Source organism: Bos javanicus, chromosome 17 (assembly GCF_032452875.1).
Source record: "Bos javanicus breed banteng chromosome 17, ARS-OSU_banteng_1.0, whole genome shotgun sequence".
NCBI classification, from domain to species: Eukaryota; Metazoa; Chordata; class Mammalia; order Artiodactyla; family Bovidae; genus Bos; species Bos javanicus.
The window spans coordinates 30,224,790-30,246,605 of NC_083884.1; the positions used below are offsets into that span (position 1 = coordinate 30,224,790).

The following is a 21,816-nucleotide window of genomic DNA, read 5'->3' on the forward strand; positions in this document are numbered from 1 at the left end:
AAGTGAAAGTTTCATTTCAAAGCCACATTAACCATATGTAAAATAGCCAACGGGAATTTGCTGTATGGCTCAGGAAACTCAAACTGGGGCTCTGTATCAATCCAGTGGGGTGGGATGGGGCAGGAGACAGGTTCAAAAGGGAGGGGTAATATGTATACCTATAGCTGATTCATGCTGAGGTTTGACAGAAAACAACACAATTCTGTAAAGCAATTATCCTTCAATAAAAAAAATTTTAAAAAAGTCACATTAACTTGCTTCATTTAAACACTAAATAACAAAGTTAAACATGTCAACAGACTGCCTTCCAACTTTTTCCCATCACTGAGAATAATGGTATATTAGAAGCAGTTTTTATTAAGTTTACAGAGTAGATTAGTTTGCTGTGTTTTCTAAGCTGGTAGGGTAATGACATTGTTTAATACGTCCAAAGTCTAGCATACAGCACAATGTTTAGTTAACAGCTGAGTGAATATATGGACACAGATGCACACACCCAATTTTATATTTGAATGATTCAAGACCCTCAGCCTCCCCTTTGAGAGGGAGAACTATAAAAGACATTAAAAGTGAACAGAATATAGCTAAATAAAGAACATCTATAACACCATGAAGTATAAACATAGGCAAAAAACTAAAGAAGCAAACTTTCACACCTTAATTGTCTCTCTAGGAAAGTAGAGAGGGAGATATAAATGAACAAGCTGTGGGATCGACAAGTTCCAACATACAAAGATAATATGAAGAATACATATTAATAATGGCATTTCAGAAACACTTGTTTAAATTACAGCTTGCATATTTTAAAAAATGAGAACAAAATTCTAGAGAAACAAAACAAGAGGATAAATGGGGGGAAATGTAGAAAAGAATAATACAAAAGAAATATATGATATTAAATGATATGGCTTACAGTTTAACAATCCTACACTATATCCAAATCACAAAGCAAGTTTTCAAAGGGTGGCAACTGGGTGACTAAAGATACCCTTGAAGTATTTAGGTCAAATTCTTAATTTTGAAGAAATAATTACCTATAAATGAAAGCTGGCTTTGAGCTACCTTTCACTGCATGAGAAAAAAATCTCATTTTAGAAATGTAAATACCCAAGTTGTTTTTTTACACTGATATTTTCCAACTATCAAAGTGCAAAGCTCCTTTAGATCAGTGAAATACAACTAACATCTCAGTAGCACTAGGTAAATCATTTACTCTCCTTAAACACTGAAGAAAATTAAGAAAAAAATCTAAGTCTTGAAGAAATGAACATTCTGGTTTTTGTTATACCTCAAAAGCCCTTTTCACAGTGCCTGGCATGTGGTGCGCACATAATACATATGTTTAAATTTGAAAATTTTCAGACATTAAGACATCTGATTTAACCATGAGTTAAAAATGTTCTTAGACTTAAAACTTCTCTGAACCATTAATTTTTTTAATCTAGTACTCTGAAAAACACAATACCTTAATAAACTCATAAATCACTAGTACTTACAGTATACACTTTTTAAAACTTTTAATGGGCTGCAAACATACTTATATCTGAATGCCAAGAGGCTATCTCCCAATAGTTAATGCACATTTTCAGTTAAAATTATTTTAAGAACTCAAACACCTATGATACAGTTAAGCCTCTTCAAAAATATTTAGCATAATATCCCACAAGTACAAGAAGCTTTTCAGGAACTTCTCAAAGAGAAAAATCTAAACACTAATGAGTGAATAAGCCTGTATATGTATGAGAAACCTTAAAGACACAAAGTCAAAAAGCATGACTCCTCAAATCTAGATGTGCACTAATCAGAGAATGATAACAGTAAACAGCCATTCTAAACTTGGCGCTCTAGTACCTGCCAAAAACTCTGCTGCTAAACAATGACAAGAAAAGAAGCCATGCCCAGTGCTGTGTCTGACATTTTGTCCACTGTCCTAGGGGACATTATCATGTCCTACACCTTGAAGCTCTGGATTCTACACTGCATGGTCAGAAATTTTGTCAACACTGAAGTAGCTGTTCTCCTCCCTCACCTGTATGAGCACATTGGAAGGCCAGTTATCCTGACATGGAGTTGCCTGTCCACTGTCAGGTCTCAGAAGGGACCTGGTAGCAAGAGTTACCAAAACAAACAAATGAACAAACAAAAAGGAATAATAATTTGAAGTTGATAGCCACATGCCAGGCACTTTCTGCCCATAAAAAGGCCCTTTTCTTCAGTGTTTTCATCAACTGTAACAAAAGAAGCAAGAAAAAAATAAACATGTTGCTTCATATTGTAACCCAATCAAATCCATCATGATGGAATCCGAGGAAGATGGCTGGCTGATGCTGATGCAAAAATTATTTTCTAGTAATGGGCCAAGGTTCATTTTCTTTTTTAAAATAAAAGTAGATATTTTTAAACTGCTATGTCCTTTCAAAAACAGCCTTTCCCTTCCCTTTATAAGAATTTAAAAAAAGAAGTTGAAATTTTAGCAAATTAGATATGCAAATATCTATATTAATATGCAAATCACTATATAAACATGTAAAACATCCTACACAATACTAATACACAGAGGGTTATTTTTTTCTTGCTTAAAGATAATAGAACAAGCAATATTCTCCTAACATCAACTTCAATATTCAGAAAGCAACTATTATAAAAAGTCTGAACTAAAAAAGATTAGTCTCCTTTTAATATGTGTCACAGAGAACTTAAAAGTTAAAAAACAATCAGAATTCTGAAATCAATTGTGAAAAAAGTCAGAAGACAGCAACCATTTTTTGCCGTTTATGTTCATCTGCAAATTTTAATATAAACATTTATTTGCAAATTAGCTAAATTTCACTTGTTCAATTTTAAATATACACACTCGTTTCCTCAGTGGCTCAGATGGTTAAGAGTCTGTCTGCAATGCAGGAGACCCAGGTTCGATCCCTGGGTTAGGAAAATCCCCTAGAGAAGGTAACAACAACCCACTCCAGTATTCTTGCCTGGAGAAGCCCATGGACAGAGAAGCTTGGCGGGCAATAGTCCGTGGAATCACAAAGAGTCAGACACGATGGAGCAACTAACAGTTTCACTTTTTAAATTCTTATATTTAATCATTCATATTATGCTTTTTTCACTAATATCCTTGTAAGCAGAGAAATACCTCAGTAGAGAAAGCAGGAGTCATATAAACAACAACATGAACCAATATAAATTTTCTAAAATACTCTCTATACTTTGCTAACATTTCCTAGAAATAAAATATAAAATACTATTAAAATCTTCTAATTTTACTAATAAACAGCTTAGAAAAATGTGTTATATTCATTATCAATGATGTTAAAGTTTGACATTATAACAGATTTTCCTACCCCATCTGTTCAGCCTCTGATGACTTACATTTGGCGCTTAATATACTCTTTGAGCAATGCTTCTTCCACAGGATACACCTGAACGCCTGTACCATCGTCATAGTAATACATCATACTGGCATTAAGCTCTGTTTGAAATGCTTGATCAGTCCTTTCATCATGTTCTTGATAACCATATGAATAATCAAAGTTCACTTGAAGTAGTAAAGAAAGAAAAATGATCACAGATTGAAAAAAAACAAAGAACAGTTACTATAAAGAAAAATCCAAAGTGACGTTTCTCAAGGGCTAACAAATACAAAACCATCTTTATTATCAGACAAAAATCAGTTGAAACACTATACGGTATAGTGGGAAAAACAGAGGATCTGTACATTTTTCAATGTTCATCTAAGTTAACAAAACAAAAATCATGTCTTACATCGAGGATTTCCTCTGCCCCGGCCTCTTCCTCGTCCTCGGCCTCGTCCTCGGCCTCTAAAGGAGCCTCGGATATTACCACCCTCACTTCTCACACTGGAAACTTCATCTTGATCATCTCTCTTTTCTCTTTCACGCCTCCAACCTTTTTTAAAATAAAAATATTTTTATACATTCCAATTTGCAACTATGATTAACATCTTACCTTATAAAAATGTGGTAACCACCCCACTCCACTTTGTAATCAGTTATTAGCAACTGGTCATTCTTCAGAAATATAGAAACTGAAGAGATTACATAGGAGTTTGTCAAAATCTCTGGCATAAAAGACATCTTATGTTGTTGCTGTTCAGTCGCTAAGTCATGTCTGACTCTTTCCAACCCTATGAACTGCAGCAATCATGGCTTCCATCACTATCTCTGTGAGTTTCCTCAAACTCATGTCCATTGAGTCAGTGACGCCATCCAACCATCTCATCCTCTGATATAATAATTATAATAATAATAGTATCTTATTAGAAGATATTCTAATAAATAAAATAACATGCTACAAAGATAATGAGATCCTTTGCTAAAACTGTACTGTTAAAAATTCAGGAAGTTCCAAGGTAACTGAGTTTTATACTATACAAAACTCCAAAAGAAAAAAAAAAGACAACTTGTTTTCACCCTAACAACTTATTTTCATAAATACGATTTTTGAAGGAAACGATATTTCTATTTAAGTAAAAGACTTTTTCTTTTCTTAAGAAAAAAGGAAATGAAAACAGAAAAACTGAGAGAAGATATCAGAAGCACAATACACGAATTATATCCAGCATACATACAGAACTCACAAATGTATCTCATGCACATGCACATTCTCACACATGCAGTGACTTAGATGGAAAAAAAATCATTAAAAGACTGGAAGGGCAAACAAGGAAATGCAAAGAGACAATAAAAAAATATGCTCAGTGTCACTGACCTTGAGAAATGCAAGTTAAGACAATCAAAGGGTATTTTCTAATCTGTACCAGTGTGAAAAATATTTTAAGGTCCTATAATATTAAACATTGACCAAGATAGAGAAGATAGAACTTTTGTATAATGCCAGAGTAAAAACAAATACATTTCAATTTTGAAAAACTGAAACAATGAAATAAATGTAAAGGTGTGTATACCCTAGAGACCAGGGTTTCTCACCCAGGGCATTATTGACATTTTTGAATCAGATAACTTTTTAGTGTGGGGGCTGTCCTGGGTACTGTAGGATGTCTTTGTGTTATCCTTAGTTTCTACTCACTAAATACCAGTAGCAAGATTTATAATTTTATATAAGTCATATTTTGTGGACAATTGAGTAAATATAACTATTAACTAGATTTTAGATGATATAAGGGAATTAGTGTTGATTTTCTTGGATGCTGCATTTTCTTGGGACATCAGTGCTCAAGTGTCACAATATCTGCAAGTTACTTTCAGATGATTCAGCAGATGAATTAAAGATAGCCAAATTACTAAATCTAGATGGTGATTAGACAGGTATTCGCTGTACAATGCTTTCATAGGACAACATGCCTTAAAAATTATTAGACTCAGTAGAAGGTGCTTCCCTGGTGGATCAGTAAAAAATGCACTGGCCAATGCAGGGGTTGACCCCCAGTTCGGTATAAGTTTCTGCATGCTGTGGAGCAGCTAAGCCTATGTACCACCACTACTGAGCCTGCGCTCTAGAGCCCATGATTCACATCAAGAGAAGTCACTGCAATGAGAAGCCCATGCGCCACAACTATAGAGAACTACTCCCCCACCACAACTGAAGTAAACTCACACAACCAAGATTCAGCACAGTCGAAATTAAATATTTTAAAAATAAAAAACAAAATACAAAGACTTCAATAGAAAACTATAAAACCAAATGCTCAGGGAATTCCCTGGTGGTCCAGTGGTTAGGCCTCTGCACCTTCACTGCCAAGGGCACAGGTTCAATCTCTGGTCAGTGAACTAAGATCATGTTGTGTGGTGCACCAAATATATGTATGTATGTATGTGTGTGTGTATCTGTTTAAGTATATATATATGTGTGTGTCTATATATACATACACACATTTACCATACCACCTAGCAATCCCCTCCTAGATGTTTACAGGAAATAAAGACATATGCCTACAGAAAAGCTTGTATACAAATGTTGATGGCAGCATTAGTCATAACAGCCAAAAACTAGAAACATGCCAAATATCCATGAACAGATGAATGGATAAAGGAGTATATCCATTCAACAGAAAACTGTTATGCAATAAAGAGGTAGAAATTACTGATATATGGAATAATACTGATGAATGTGAAAATCATTATGCTGAGCAAAAAAATACAAGAGGATATAATTTATATGGTCACTGACCTAGAGCCAGACATCCTGGAATGTGAAGTCAAGTGGGCCTTAGAAAGCATCACTACGAACAAAGCTAGTGGAGGTGATAGAATTCCAGTTGAGCTATTCCAAATCCTGAAAGATGATGCTGTGAAAGTGCTGCACTCAATATGCCAGCAAATTTGGAAAACTCAGCAGTGGCCACAGGACTGGAAAAGGTCCATTTTCATTCCAATTCCAAAGAAAGGCAATGCCAAAGAATGCTCAAACTACCACACAATTGCACTCATCTCACACACTGGTAAAGTAATGCTCAAAATTCTCCAAGCCAGGCTTCAGCAATATGTGAACTGTGAACTTCCTGATGTTCAAGCTGGTTTTAGAAAAGGCAGAGGAACCAGAGATCAAATTGCCAACATCTGCTGCATCATGGAAAAAGCAAGAGAGTTCCAGAAAAACATCTATTTCTGCTTTATTGACTATGCCAAAGCCTTTGACTGTGTGGATCACAATAAACTGTGGAAAATTCTTCAAGAGATGGGAATACCAGACCACCTGACCTGCCTCTTGAGAAATTTGTATGCAGGTCAGGAAGCAACAGTTAGAACTGGACATGGAACAACAGACTGGTTCCAAATAGGAAAAGGAGTACGTCAAGGCTGTATATTGTCACCCTGCTTATTTAACTTCTATGCAGAGTACATCATGAGAAATGCTGGACTGGAAGAAGCACAAGCTGGAATCAAGATTGCCGGGAGAAATATCAATAACCTCAGATATGCAGATGACACCACCCTTATGGCAGAAAGTGAAGAGGAACTCAAAAGCCTCTTGATGAAAGTGAAAGAGGAGAGTGAAAAAGTTGGCTTAAAGCTCAACATTCAGAAAATGAAGATCATGGCATCCAGTCCCATCACTTCATGGGAACTAGATGAGGAAACAGTGGAAACAGTGTCAGACTTTATTTTTTTGGCCTCCAAAATCACTGCAGATGGTGACTGCAGCCATGAAATTAAAAGACACTTACTCCTTGGAAGGAAAGTTATGACCAACCTAGATAGCATATTCAAAAGCAGAGACATTACTTTGCCAACAAAGGTCCGTCTAGTCGAGGCTATGGTTTTTCCTGTGGTCATGTACGGATGTGAGAGTTGGACTGTGAAGAAGGCTGAGCGCAGAAGAATTGATGCTTTTGAACTGTGGTGTTGGAGAAGACTCTTGAGAGTCCCTTGGACTGCAAGGAGATCCAACCAGTCCATTCTGAAGATCAGCCCTGGGATTTCTTTGGAAGGAATGATGCTAAAGCTGAAACTCCAGTACTTTGGCCACCTCATGCGAGGAGTTGACTCATTGGAAAAGACTCTGATGCTGGGAGGGTTTGGGGGCAGAAGGATGAGAGGACGACAGAGGATGAGATGGCTGGATGGCATCACTGACTCGATGGACATGAGTCTGAGTGAACTCTGGGAGTTGGTGATGAATAGCGAGGCCTGGCGTGCTGCGATTCATGGGGTCGCAGAGTCTGACATGACTGAGTGACTGATCTGATCTGATAGTTGAATTTATTATGAAAAGGTAAATAAAATCTGACAGAAAGTAAACTTGTGGTTAGGGACTTGACAGTAATTTCAGTGTAGTTTCTTTGATTATTAGCTCAGTAAAGTTGACTTTTTAAAGGATCCAGAAACATACATAAGAGGCTCCCAAGAGCCAACTCTGAGACAATTTGAGCATTAAAATAAACAATCATGGTAATGATTTCAACCGCTGAAAATATAAGACGACTTTAGCCCATACCAATAATAACAGGGAGTTGTTCCTTACAGTGGAATGCCAATAAGGAATGCTGCAATAGCTAAATTAGCATTTGTAGCCATCATGGTTAATACCTCAGTCATGTAAGAATAAAAATCATCAGTGGAAACTAAAGCTTATATGAAAAGTCTGATGAAAAAAATGGGTATTCTCAAAGTCTCTGACCTCAAATCACATATTAATCACCAAGCGAAGAAAGAGTATCTTTATCATAAGGAAACCTGGATTACCTCATCTTAATCAAGTGCTGCTCAAAGTTAGTATCACCAATTATAAGATACACCAATATTATATGTATTTTCAAGTTACACACTTGAAAGAAAATCATTTAACCTTTGCAGTATTCTTGCCAAAAACTCATAACCCAATCATGAGGAAACATCAGAAAACCCAAAGTGAGGTACGGCACAGACACATAACTGTCCTATGTCCTTCAGAAAAAGATCATCATGAAAAGACAAAAGTAGAAGAACTATCTCAAACTAATAGAGATGAAAGAGAAGACAAGTAAAAGCAATGTGTGATCACAGGTTAGATTCTGCGAAAGACAGAAAAACTGCAAAGGGCATTATTGAGAAATTCTGTCTGTGGACAGACAGACTGTGTTACTGTTCTTATGATATATACTCTTTAACTCTGAATAAGAGGCACAATATCTGCAACTTACTCTCAAATACTTTATATTGTATACATGGTTATTACAATAATGAGCATTAAGGCTAAATTAGTCATTTTTCTCTTAAAATGTTACTTACTTCGTGTGTCATTTCTCCTATTGTTATGTGATGATTTATTTGCTTCAGGTTGACATCTTGAGCTATTCCGGGACCCTGGTCTTTCTTGACTCTCTGGTCTTACATCTTCTAAGTGGAGTGGTACCCATCTGTGCTTATTAGCTTGAAGAAAACAAAATAAAATCATTTAAGGACAATGTACAATTTTCATTAAAGCTTTGCAATTGTGAAAGGACTCTAAATTTTAATTAAATAAATGAAAACTGCAACGTTTCTAAAGCTCAAATTAAAAGACAATGATAGAATATAACTGGAATTCTTTTGCTTTTAAGTGAAATGCACACTCTTCAATTTAATTCTGACAAAGAAGTTATAAAAAATATTAAGTATACACACTACTTTCATCTAATACTTGATACTTAGGCTTTAGAACAGGGTACACCTGATAATTGTTTTAATATTGATTCAAAACACTTTTAGTTTAAAATAACTGCCTCAAATTTTAGTTTATCCAGCATAACTACTAATGAGCTTTTTCAAAATGAAGTTTAACTGCAAATCTAACTGCATTTGATAAATCTTTGTATTTTCCTAATTTCTTCAGAGATAAAAGCAATTTGACATTATTTGTTGACTAAATGATAGTGTAATTAATAGCTATAGTACAGTGAAATCTTTACCTATTCATGGATTGCACAGTTAAGGTTTCAAAATGTTCAGATTTCTGCCCAATACAATTTTCGACTAAAAGAAAAAGATTTATGGGCAAAGGGAAAACTACCAAATTAATTAAGAGAATATTACTGTATTAATTTCCTACAAATATGGCAAACTATGGACAGATAAGGAAAAGGGAATACGAAAGAATCTAAAAGTTCTCTAAAGTCTATACTCTAAATTCTAATGAGTATCAGTGAGATTCTTTGGGGATAAATAAGCCCTTGTTTTAGGCTTCCCTGGTGATAAAGAATCCACCTGCCAGTGTAGGAGACACAAGAGATGAAGGTTTGACACCTGGGTTGGGAACATTACCTGAGTTGAGAAGTAAATGGCAACCCACTCTAGTATTCTTGCCTGGGAAATCTCATGGACAGAGGAGCCTGGTATGCTACATTCCATGGGGTCACAAAAGAGTCAGACACAACTTAGTGACTAACAACAACAAACTTCTTGTTTTAAAGATAAACGTGCGCTCTGTGTGTGTGTGTGTGTGCTCAGTCACTCAGTTGCGAAGAAATCCAAATTACTCACTGGTGACTACCAGCAATCAACTGATTAAATACGATTCTTCATTACTACAGCTCTCTTTAAATACTTAAAATCAAAATGAAGGTATAAACAAACTAACCTCTTTTTCGTTGATTACTTAACTGAGCCTCATCCTCACTGACATTTTCACCAGGACCATCTAATTTTGTTTCCCGGTTTTCTTTGCTTTCATTGTTAACACTTCTCTTTTCAACCTTGTCTTCTCTTTCTTTTCTGTTTTGTGGCTTCTTATTGCCTTGACTGATGACACTCTGACACTGCAAAAGGTTTTACAGAGTTAAGTTTTCATGAACATTTTCTCTAACATATTCCCAAATTTGTGGTAATACCTTATCTACATATCGTAAAACAAATGACAACTCTTACAAAAATAAAAAACTACAAAAGACACTGTTAAGAGAAAAGTCAAGTGAAAGACAAGGAGAAAATAGTTACTAAGTATCTGATAAAAGGACTTGTATCCAAGATATATAATGAACTCTAAAATGCAGCAACAAGGAAACAAAAAGTGGGCAAGGGTTAAACAGACGTTTCATCAAAAAGATATACCGACGGCAAATATACATGAAAATGTACTTGACATCAACAGAAAAGTGCAAAGTAAAACTACAATGTGATACCATCAAACACCTTCTAAACTGATTAAAATTAAGACTGACCATGTCAAGTATTAGTGAGAATATAGAGCAATTAGAATTCTCATACACTGCTGGTGGAATAAAAAGTTTAGTAATTTAACATTTTAAATAGCTACCATAAAATCCACGTATTCTACTCCCAAGAAAAATAAAAGCATATATCCATGCAAATTTTGTACACAAATGTTTATGTAGTAGCTTTATTCCTAACAGTCAAAAAACTGGCATCAACACAAATGTTCACCAGTAGGTGAATGGACAGCATTATATCTATCAATTGACTACTACCCAGTAAATAAGAACAAACTACTCATATATATAACATAAATAAATCTCAAAATAATTAAGCTAAATGAAAGCCAGGGGCAAAAAAAAAGTACATGCTGTATAACTCCACTTATATAAAACTGTAGTAAATGCATTGTATATCAACTATACTCCAATAAAAATTTTTTTTTAAACTGGAGAAAGGGCAAATTAACTAAGTACAACTTATCAGTGGTTGGGATAATGGCGTGGTGAGGGACATGACAGAGAAGAGTTACAAATCAAGTTCATTACCCTGTTTGTGGAGAAAGTTTCACAGGTCAAAGTATATCAGACTGTACCCTTCATATACAGTTTATTATGTTGTTTATTCATCAAGTTGTTTCATATATATTAAACTATACTCCCATATTACTGCACAAAATACAAATAACAAAATGTACAGTGTCAAATGAAACCATGGAACCAGATGACTATATATACTACTTCTTTAAAAAGAAAATCCTTTTTATTTTTTATTATTATTTTTTTATTTGACTATGGCTCCAACATGTGGGATCTTAGTTCTCCAACCAGGGACTGAACCCATGCCCCCTCCAGTGGAAGCATGGTCTTAACACCTGGACAGCTAGGGAAGTCCCTAAAAAGCCTTTTGACAGACTATTTCAGAATATCTTTTTAGAGCTTCTTTCATAGTTAAATTAGAAATCCATTTACTAAGACTTCCCTGGTGGTCCAGTGGTTAAGAATCACCTGCCAATGCAGAGGGCATGGGTTTAATTCCTGGTCCAAGAAGATTCCTCAAGCCCGGGGTCAACTAAGCCTGTGCACCACAACTGCTGTGCCTATGCTCTACCCCTGCTCACCATAACTAGAGAAAGCCCAAGAGCAGCACAAAAACCCAGCAGAGTCATAAATAAATAAAGCAAACATAAAAATCTAAAACTGTTTTAAAAAATCCATATATTGAACATCTTTTGATATGTTATACATATATATATGTATGTGTATATAAAGACTTAAGACTTCAACACATTGAAAAAATTTTACTCAAATGTATATAAAATAAATTTTGAAATACAAAATGGGCTTCAATTAGACATTACTTTCAAAAATAATCTATTTGTAGGCATAACATGAAGTTGACATCACAGTACCCCACCTTTCCAAATATATGGTCCTGAGAATACAACCAGATGAAGGCAATGGGATGAAAGAAATCAAAGTATTTGAAAAATGGGTACTTTATCAACGTGATTCTCTAAATTTGAAGTAAAATAAAGTTTGCATGTGAAATGAGAATACTTTCCCTTTATTTAAAAAAAGGTTTTAAAAGAATACTCACTTCAGTGTTCACTAATTCACTTGGTGTTGGCCAATTTGCCATATCACTGAAATCACTAGCCTAAGAAGTAATAAAAGAAATGTTATACAAATTAGGAATTTTTTTAAATAGAAAAAGATTTTTCTAAAAGTAAATGTAACTTTTAAAATCATATACATTCATTTATATGTAGGCATTTGCCAAATTAATCCAAAACTTTCTCCAAACAACAGAACCCAGAAAGAATGCTTTGGTCTTATAATCCAGCTTCTGGCACGATTAACAACTTTGACTAAACTGATAGATGCAGCATCACATATACACATGGAGATCTGGAAAAGGCTACATTCTCTAGTATATTAATATCAAACATCAATGACAGAAGAGAAAAATACACAGTAATCCGAGGAGTTCCTTTCAGAATAGTCAAAAATTATTTATTGTCAAATATACCTTATTGGATTTCTTTGTCTTGAGTTTTCCTGCTTTTATACTTTGAGGGGAACTGAGCTCTAAAAAAAAAAAAAAATACAAAGAACTGTTTTTTACAGCCGTATCACTTAAAATATTTGACAAAGTAACAATTAAAGCAATTTCAGTAAGTCAACGTAGTCATTATTTTCAACAAAATGCAAAGTTCTAAGACTCAAATTCCTAACAAGAAATCAACCACATTTCAAACATGGACTGAAAGTGGTCTACAGTGTTCAAATAAAGAAGAAAATATTAACAGCTGACTGAACTGACAGACCAGTCCTTTCACTAACAGGTGTAACATGGAAAAATTAGAAATATAACACATTTTTGTAAAGTTGGCGAATCAATTCCCAATGGGATTTATATATATTTATATATATATGTATATATATATATATATACGTGTGTGTGTGTGTATATATATATATTACGTGTGTGTGTGTGTGTGTATATATATATATATATGTTGTTGCTGTTTAATTGCTAAGTAGTGTCTGACTCTTTGCAACCCCATGGGCTGTAGCCCTCCAGGCTCCTTTGTCCATGTAGTTTCCGAGGCAAGGAAATGGGTTACCATTTCCTTCTCCAGGGGATCTTCCCAACCCAGGGATCAAACCCATATCTACTGCATTGGCAGGTGGATTCTTCACCACTGAGCCACCAGGGAAGCCATATATTATATATATAATACATGTAATATTTAAATATATAATATATAAATATATTTGTATATATAAATATATTCACATACATCAAGAAGCATCCAGAAAATAAGTCAGAAGACTTCAATTTGTCTTTGGAAAAACCAAAATAGCTTATCTCTAGAATCAAGCCATAAAAAATAAAACAGACGTCTGTAAAAGCATGTATAAGACTATCACAGTATCATCACCTGTCCCTATCTTGAATAAGACGACAATGATGGATAACAATAGTCTCCAAATGAAGCTTTAAAATGTCTTTTTATCTAGCACGATGATTATCTAGTTAAACATGCCCTAAAGTAAATATTAAAGTCGAATAAACAGAAAACACAATAATTTAGTAAACAACGAATCCCATAAATCATGGCAATGACTAATTCAGAGTAAAATAAAATGATTTTTGAGTTAAAACCAGAAAAATTCAAATAAGATATTATGAAAGGAAGCTGGATGAAGGATGACGACATCCCCAGGGATGGGCACACAAGGAATGTGAAAACTGTAGAAATTCTATTCCTAAAGCAGATAGTGAGTACATGCCTATTTGCTCTACACTTCCTTATACTTTAGGGACACAAGTAAATGTGTAAGTAAACGTCAGTTGCTCCGTCATGTCCCCCTCTTTGTAACCCCATAGGCTGTAGCTCGCCAGGCTCCTCTGTCCATGGAATTCTCCAAGCAAGGGTAGCCATTCCCTTCTCCAGGGAATCTTCCCAACCCAGGGATCAAACCTGGGTCTCCTGCACTGCAGGCTGATTCTTTAACATCTGAGCCACCAGGGAAGCATATTGTGTAGTCAGTCACTAAGTCATGTTCGACTGTTTGCGACCATGGACTGCAGCCAATCAGGCTCCTCTGTTCATGGGATTTTCCCAGGCAAGAATACTGGAGTTTGTTGTCATTGGGGAGCTTTCCAACCCAGGGATCCAAGCGGCATACCCTACATTGGCAGGAGGATTCTTTACCGTTGAACCACAAGACTATTATTAACCTAATGAGCAATTCACTATCAGGTCCAACTATCCTATTTCAACAATTTCCCACCACAATTATGAACTCAAAATTTTTCAGTAGCAACCATAATACAGTTTCATTTTTAATATGACTACTTAGCACTGTTTTGAAAACCCTGACAATTTTCAGCTTATCAATTATTTCATAACAAAATTCACAATTGTGCTTCCATTTATAAATAAATCCCCCTTTTCCAACTTGCTTCACCTCTTCTTAAAAAGTCTACAGAAACTACTACAGGGAAATGTATACATGCATATAAATATGCATAGGGATAAATACTTCATTAAGAAAAATGAGATGCAGAAAAAAATATGATGGATGGGTAGGACAAAAAGGGAGGCAGGAAAAAAATCTAATCTAACAAAAACAGTATTTGTCCAAATATTATCTGGAATTTGACTAAGGTATGTTCTATAAATAGCACATATATTTTATGAAAGTTACACAGTATCAAACATTTGAAAGACTTTTCCCTTAGCCAAATAAAAACACATCCCAAAATATTGCTAAGTCAAGTAAATTATTGCCTGGTGGTTACAAAACACAGCCTTACACAAACTATTTGATGTAATGGGAAGTATTTAAGCATAGGCCACAAAAGTGAGTTTTATTACAAATCAAGAAGACATTAATAATCACAAAATTAAGGTCAGAAATTTAAAAATTATTCTGACCACATAAACTTTTAAACTTCAGTATTAAATGACAAGTAAGTTATTTACAAACAAAAATATTCGAATGTAAGTTAATAATCTTTTTGATTTAAAAATCAACATGGTGCCATACCCTACACAGACACTGATTATAACCTCTGGCTAAAAGAAGTTGGGAAGGTAACCCAATACTGTAAATCAACTATACTTCAATTAAAAAAAAAAAAAAAGTTGGAGGTAACTCCCTGGCGATTCAGTGGTTAGCACACAGTTCTCTAACTGCCAGAGGCCTGAGTTCAAACCATGATTTGGGAACAAAAGATTCCACAAGCCATGCAGGGCAGCCAGGAAGGTAGAATCTTGGATCTTTATTTCGTCACACATTTAAAAATAAAAGGAAAAGAGATTTTTACTTCAACCAATTCTTTTGTTTAAATTTTAATCTCTCAACTCCTCAGGTAATACATGGGAAAATTGATCGCATTTAATTCTGTGGCCTCTATAATTCTGACATTTTATTGATAAGAGTATCTTTAAGTACACACTGTAATTTGGATATTTATAGTTTACCAATATGGTAATTTATTTTCATCAAAAGATATTTGACAAATTATGCTGGCTACTGTGGTTGGATACTCCGGGATAAGAAAGAAGGATTTCTTAATACCGGTTACCAAGTGGCACTTTTAGTTAATTTACTTTTTTAAAAGGAAGACTGTCCTAGAACATTCCTGTTCCCAAGTCCCAATTGTTTCCACAGAAACAATGTTTCCTGATTAATGAGTTTAGGAAAAGAACTGACTTGCAAAGCCAGCACCTTTCCCCTCTTTCCTTTGGGAGCTAGCTGTCCACAAAAAGTAAGCATTCTGGTCTGCTCCTTCATGCTATTAACCACACAGGGTAGACTACCCAACAGAGGCAGAAAGGGAACACGCAGTTGTGCAACGCCAACTGTGAATACATTTGTCTAATTCCAAATTCAACATAAGGAAGTCCTTTGTGCTGCTCTCTTAGACCACCTCATCAACCTACTCTTTTTTCAGTTAAAAGAATGACATAAGCTTTAAAAAAACAAATCTGAATAAAAGATAAATATGATTCAAAAACGAAATAGCAGTAGCCAAACACGAAATGGCACTAAGAAATTTAAGTGAAGACAATTTTCACCTATCGTGCTGACAAAAAAGAAAATGCCAAGCGTTGAGAAGCCTGTATAAATGGACATTTCTCTCATGCTGTTGGAATGAATATGAAGTAGTAGACTCTTTCAAGGGTAATCTGTCATTTAAAATGTATATACTATTTTTGGAATGTCCTGCCAATCCAGTGGTTAGGATTCTGCTCTCACTGCCAAGGGCCTGGGTTCAATCTCTGGTGGGAGAACTAAATAAAACCCCCAAGCCACGTGGCAAAAAAGTACTACTACTACTAATATATATATATCCTTTTAAAAGATAACCAACAAGGACCTACTGTATAGCACTGGGAACTGTACTCAATGTTCTATGACAACCTATATGAAAAAATAATCTGAAAAAGAATGAATATACATTCTGAATCACTCTGAGGTACACCTAAAACTAACACAACATTGTAAATCAACTGGAATCCAATAAAGTTTTTAAAAATTAAATAAAATGCATATACATTTTAAGGAAAAAATTCCATTTCTCAGAAATTATCTGAGAATCAAGACAAGATACAAAGATGTCTGTATAAAATTTTCACTGTAGGGATTTCTGGCGGGCTAGTGGTTAATATTCCATGCTTTCACTGCAGGGAACATGGGTTCAACTGGACACTCTGGACACTAAGATCCTGTTTGCTGAGCAGCACAGCCAAAAAACTATGTTCATTGTAGCAGATAAAGGGCTTCCTAGGTGGCTCAGTGGTGAAGAATCTGGCTGCCAATGCAGGAGACACAGGAAATACGGGTTTGATCCCTGGGTTGGAAGATCCACCAGACTTCATTAAAACAAATAACCTCTAGGAAGTTCCCTAGATAACTGTATTTAAATAAATAACCTCTAGGGAGGTCCCTGGTAGCTTAATGGTTAGGATTCATGGCTTTCACTGCCATGACTGTTCTAGAAAACTGCTCCAGAGATCCCACAAGCTGTGTGGCATAGCCAAAAAATAAATATATAACTCCTATATTCAACAATATAGTAGTTATATTATTGGTACTGCTGCTGCTGCTGCTAAGTCACTTCAGTCGTGTCCAACTCTGTGCGACCCCATAGACAGCAGCCCACCAGGCTCCCCTGTCCCTGGGATTCTCCAGGCAAGAACACTGGAGTGGATTGCCATTTCCTTCCCCAATGCATGAAAGTGAAAAGTGAAAGTGAAGTTGCTCAGTCGTGTCCGACCTCAGCGACCCCATGGACTGCAGCCTTCCAGGCTCCTCCATCCATGGGATTTTATTGGTAATTTATAAAAAATAATGCAAAACTTAAGAAATAAGACAAATGTGTATGTATTAATATACCAGATTCTACATATAATTTTATACACACATATAGAACAGGCAAAACAAGACCAAGAAAATATTTTCATTTTCCCATGTTCCAAACAAAATGGAGGAAGCTGTTCTTCCAGTATGTCATTAGATAAAAATCTAAGACTAAAAAAGAAAGCCAACCTAAAAACTTAGAAATATAGAAACTTTAATTTTAAAAAATTTTCAGACAGATGAAGCCTAAGAAATTTAAGCTCCAATGTATATATACACACACTCACGTTTATATGTGTATATACATATGTATATATGTGTATATATATCCAACATATATACACACACATATACATACATGTATCCGTGTATATACATATATATACACACATATATACATACACATAAACAACTACGTGATCTTCATATATCCATTTTTCAATTACTGGTGAGCCAAAATGCAACTTTGAGTATTACTGCAATATCTTAATCTATAAGGAAACAATTCCTGATAAGAAAACAACTCATTTGAAAAGCTTGGATAGTGAGAATAAAAAAATGCAACATTATAGGTGATTTTACTCTAATTTTCATGACCATAATCTTTAGCAAAGTTTTAATTAAGAAAAGGCATTGACAGTTATCAATCATTAATCACATGGTTTTATTATATTTAAGGGAGAAATGTCATCAAATGCCATTTTATTACAGTAAATGAGTGCCTTAAAAAAATATGTAAAAAAGCCTACTTAACTTCTCAGACTCTAAAATTGATACTATCAATCTGTAGTCACTTTAGAGAACAACCTGTCAACAAATACACTGTGACCTAACAATTCCATGTAGCTATCCTAGAGTAAATCAGACAGTATATAAGAGAAATGCATAAAGATGTTTGAAACAACCAGGATGTTGATTAATGGGTAAATGGCTAAACTGACTACATCAGTTATATTTATAGACCACTTCTCTGCAGTTTTTTAAAGTTTAGACTAAAAAGCATCAACTTTATCACAAGAAAAAATTTTTATAAAAAGTATGTAGATGGTAGTTAACTAAACATATGGTGATCATTTTGCAATGTTGTTGTTTAGTTGCTAATTCGTGTCCAACTCTTTTGCAACCCCATGGACTGTATGTAGCCTGACAGGAAGCTCTGTCCATGGGATTTTCCAGGCAAGAATACTGCAGTGGGTTGCCATTTCCTTCTCCAGGGGATCTTCCCTACCCCGAGATCAAACCTGTGCCTCTGAAGTCTCCTGCATTGGAGCCAGGTTCTTTACCACTAGCACCATCTGGATTTTCTTGACCCAGGGATCGAACCCGCATCTCCTGCATTGGCAGGTGGATTCTCTACCACTAAGCCACCAGGGAAGTCCACAATATGCATATGCAAATCTGAATCACACACCTGAAACTAGTGTTAATATAATTTAAAAACTCACTATAAAGAAAAATAAAAGAATCAGGCAAAATTTTAAATTGAGAATAGTCTAAATACACATACAAAACACTGTATTTAGAAATAATTTCACAGAAAGGTCTGAAAGGATATTCAATAAACTGGTAACATGACTATTCTTCTTTTTGAAGGGAACAGCAAATTTGTGTTTATAAAAACATATTAATGTATAATTTATATAACAAGTAAAACATTATTAGATTTACAGTAAGCTTATTTGAGGTTTCTGGGAAACACACTTGGAGAAAAGGTTGATGGGGGTCAAGAAGACTAAAGATGAAAAAGAAAAAAATAATTTTTTGTATTGTGACCCAACCACTCAGCATGAAGGGTAGTTCCCCAACCAGGGACTGAACCAGGCCCTCTGCAGTGAAAGGGCCAAATCCTAACCACTAGGTCACCAGGCAAGTCCCCAAATCAATATTTTTGTAAGTAAAAATTAAATTTAGAAAGCTGATTTTTAATATGCAAAATATAACCATGGGTACAAGGTAAGTGACTCATAAATCCCATACTGTGACTTTAGTAAAGGTCTTCAAAATAAGTAAAATTACTTTAAACATGGATCGGGGAACAATTCTTTCTAGTCTCCTGACCAGAATTTAAGACCACAGTGATACTATTCTAGGCTCTCTTGTGGGCCGGGCTTTCGCTGAAAAGAGGTTCTTATCTGGATTACCAGAAACACCAATACACAAGCCAGAACCATCCCCAAAGTGGAGGAAAGTGTGTCACAGGGCTGAAGAATTCCTCACTTGCAATTCAGTTAGAACTCCAGGTTCTAACAAAAAATTCATGACTACAAGTCCAGAAATACTTCCCTACATCTCCTATGTTTCTATCTCTGGTAGTAAACTTTCTGGCAAAAACTTTATGGATGGAATTCTGGTACTTCATTAAGTAACAGTAAATCCTCGTTTGGCTAGGAAAAACGTAAGTTTAATTCTGATATTATAGCATAATTAATATCCTCTTTCCCTCTCATGAATCTCCTGGTTTATAGGATAAATCACATAGGTTTCCAATGAAAAAGATTATTGTACTAATTTAACACTCCCCTAAGTTTGCACCTATTCTGGACTCTGAACCATAAAGGGCGTCTGCTCCTATATCATTATGATTGAGGTTGCAAATTTACTTAGGAAAATAGAAAGCTGGCAGACCTAGGTTACAGAAGGCCCTCTGGTATTAAGAAATGAAAGAAAATACATCCACTTCATTCATTTCCAAGGCCCAGAAATCTTGCTGAAAGTCAACTAGCTAGGTAGTAGCTAATCTGGTCTAGAATGCAAGCTGTGCATTTCTACTCCACAAACTCTTATCTAAGTTACCTAGACAAAGTTTTTCAGTTACGAATAGAAGTTGTGTAGAAGTTTTGTGTAGAAGTACAGAGTCAGTGTTGGGGATAGACTATAAAGTTACTACAGCACTCCAAATATAAAGAACAGTATTCCTGCAGGTACAGAATAGATTCCAAGAACAGAAATGTTGCCTACAGAGAAACATCAGCAAAATTAAAGTCCATGGGAACCACACCTGGTTAATCACCAGATGCTTAATCTGCAACAAAGATTAAGGTCCCTAATGAAGGCACCTGCAGGCTAATTATAATAAACTGTTAAATATTTTAGCAAGGTAATCTCCAATTAAAATTTGAGTCTTAAAACCTGTCAAATTAATTGTACAACCAAGAGGTTTTTGTTTTTTTTTTTTTTGGTAGATCACTGACTATAATGTATAATGTGTGTAAGTCTCAAAGTAGGGAGGTGAGACAGACATTAAGATTCACTAAAGTTTTCGATTTAAGACTTCTGTTCTCTTCAGTTAGTAATAGTGGTAAACAAATGGAGCTTTGCAGGTAGGAGAAAATGGTGTTAAGTTTAAATTTAGAGAAAAAATTTTGAGTAGATTTTTCTGTGTTAAGATTTATCAAATGATAATTTAAAGACCATCAAACCCCAGATGTAAAATAACTATTTAAAGTTATACTGTTCTGCAGCATTAAAAAATGATTATTACTGTGCAAACCAACTCTTATCTCCCTCTATTGGAGTTCCTTAGAAGAAATGTTACTATAGCTGCAAAATGTGTCTATAACAATCACCTTATATTTGACCATTCCTTAGTCTCATTTGATCCTCACAACCCTGTAAACACGCTTAAATTTTCCCTGTTTCACTGTTAACCTTTAAGAAAAGCAAACACTTGTAAGTAAACAGCTGTAATTTCTATATGAAAAGCTTAACTTACTACAACTTAATTAGACAGCAAAACTAGTCTTCGTTTTATTTAGGATATCTATTTAACTTAAAAAAAAAAACCTGACGCTGTTATAACCAAAATAAATCTCTAGGGAACATAGGGCATTGGTCCGCATCAAATTCAGTGGCACAATCTTACCTCCTCTAGGAAGGAGAGGTAACTGAATGTTTGTTGTTGTATAGTCGCTAAGACGCATCTGACTCTTTGCGACCCATGGACTGCAGCCAATCAGGCTCCACTGTCCATGACATTTCCCAGGCAAGAGTACTGGAGTGGGTTGTCATTTCCTTCTCCAGGGGATCTTTCCGACCCAGGGATCCAACAGGCATACCCTACATTGGCAGAAGGATTCTTTACCGTTGAACCACAAGACTACTATGACTACTATTCACCTAATGAGCAATTCACTCTCCGGTCAACTAACCTATTTCAACAATTTTCCACAATTATGAACTCAAAACTTTTTACTAACAACTACAGTACAGTGTCTCATTTTTAATATGACTACTTAGCACCGTTTTGAAAACCCTGACAATTTTCAGCTTATCAATTATTTCATAATAAAAAAATCACAACTGCTCTTCCAATTATTAATAAATTCCCCGTCCGACTTGCTTCACCT

At 35.1% G+C, this 21,816-nt stretch overlaps 1 protein-coding gene across 10 annotated transcripts in view; it reads right to left on the reverse strand.

The window, feature by feature from the left end:
- LARP1B (La ribonucleoprotein 1B) overlaps positions 1–21,816 on the reverse strand; it is a 140,584-nt gene that overhangs the window by 117,183 nt on the left and 1,585 nt on the right. For all 10 annotated transcript variants that reach the window (XM_061384202.1, XM_061384205.1, XM_061384204.1 and 7 more), the window contains exons 2-7: positions 12,621–12,679; positions 12,189–12,248; positions 10,018–10,195; positions 8,691–8,831; positions 3,766–3,909; positions 3,373–3,538 (exon numbers count right to left, since the gene is read on the reverse strand). In XM_061384202.1, coding sequence (XP_061240186.1) covers positions 3,373–3,538; positions 3,766–3,909; positions 8,691–8,831; positions 10,018–10,195; positions 12,189–12,230 — 671 coding nt within the window. In that variant the 5' untranslated portion in view covers positions 12,231–12,248; positions 12,621–12,679. The remainder of the gene's footprint in view (positions 1–3,372; positions 3,539–3,765; positions 3,910–8,690; positions 8,832–10,017; positions 10,196–12,188; positions 12,249–12,620; positions 12,680–21,816) is intronic.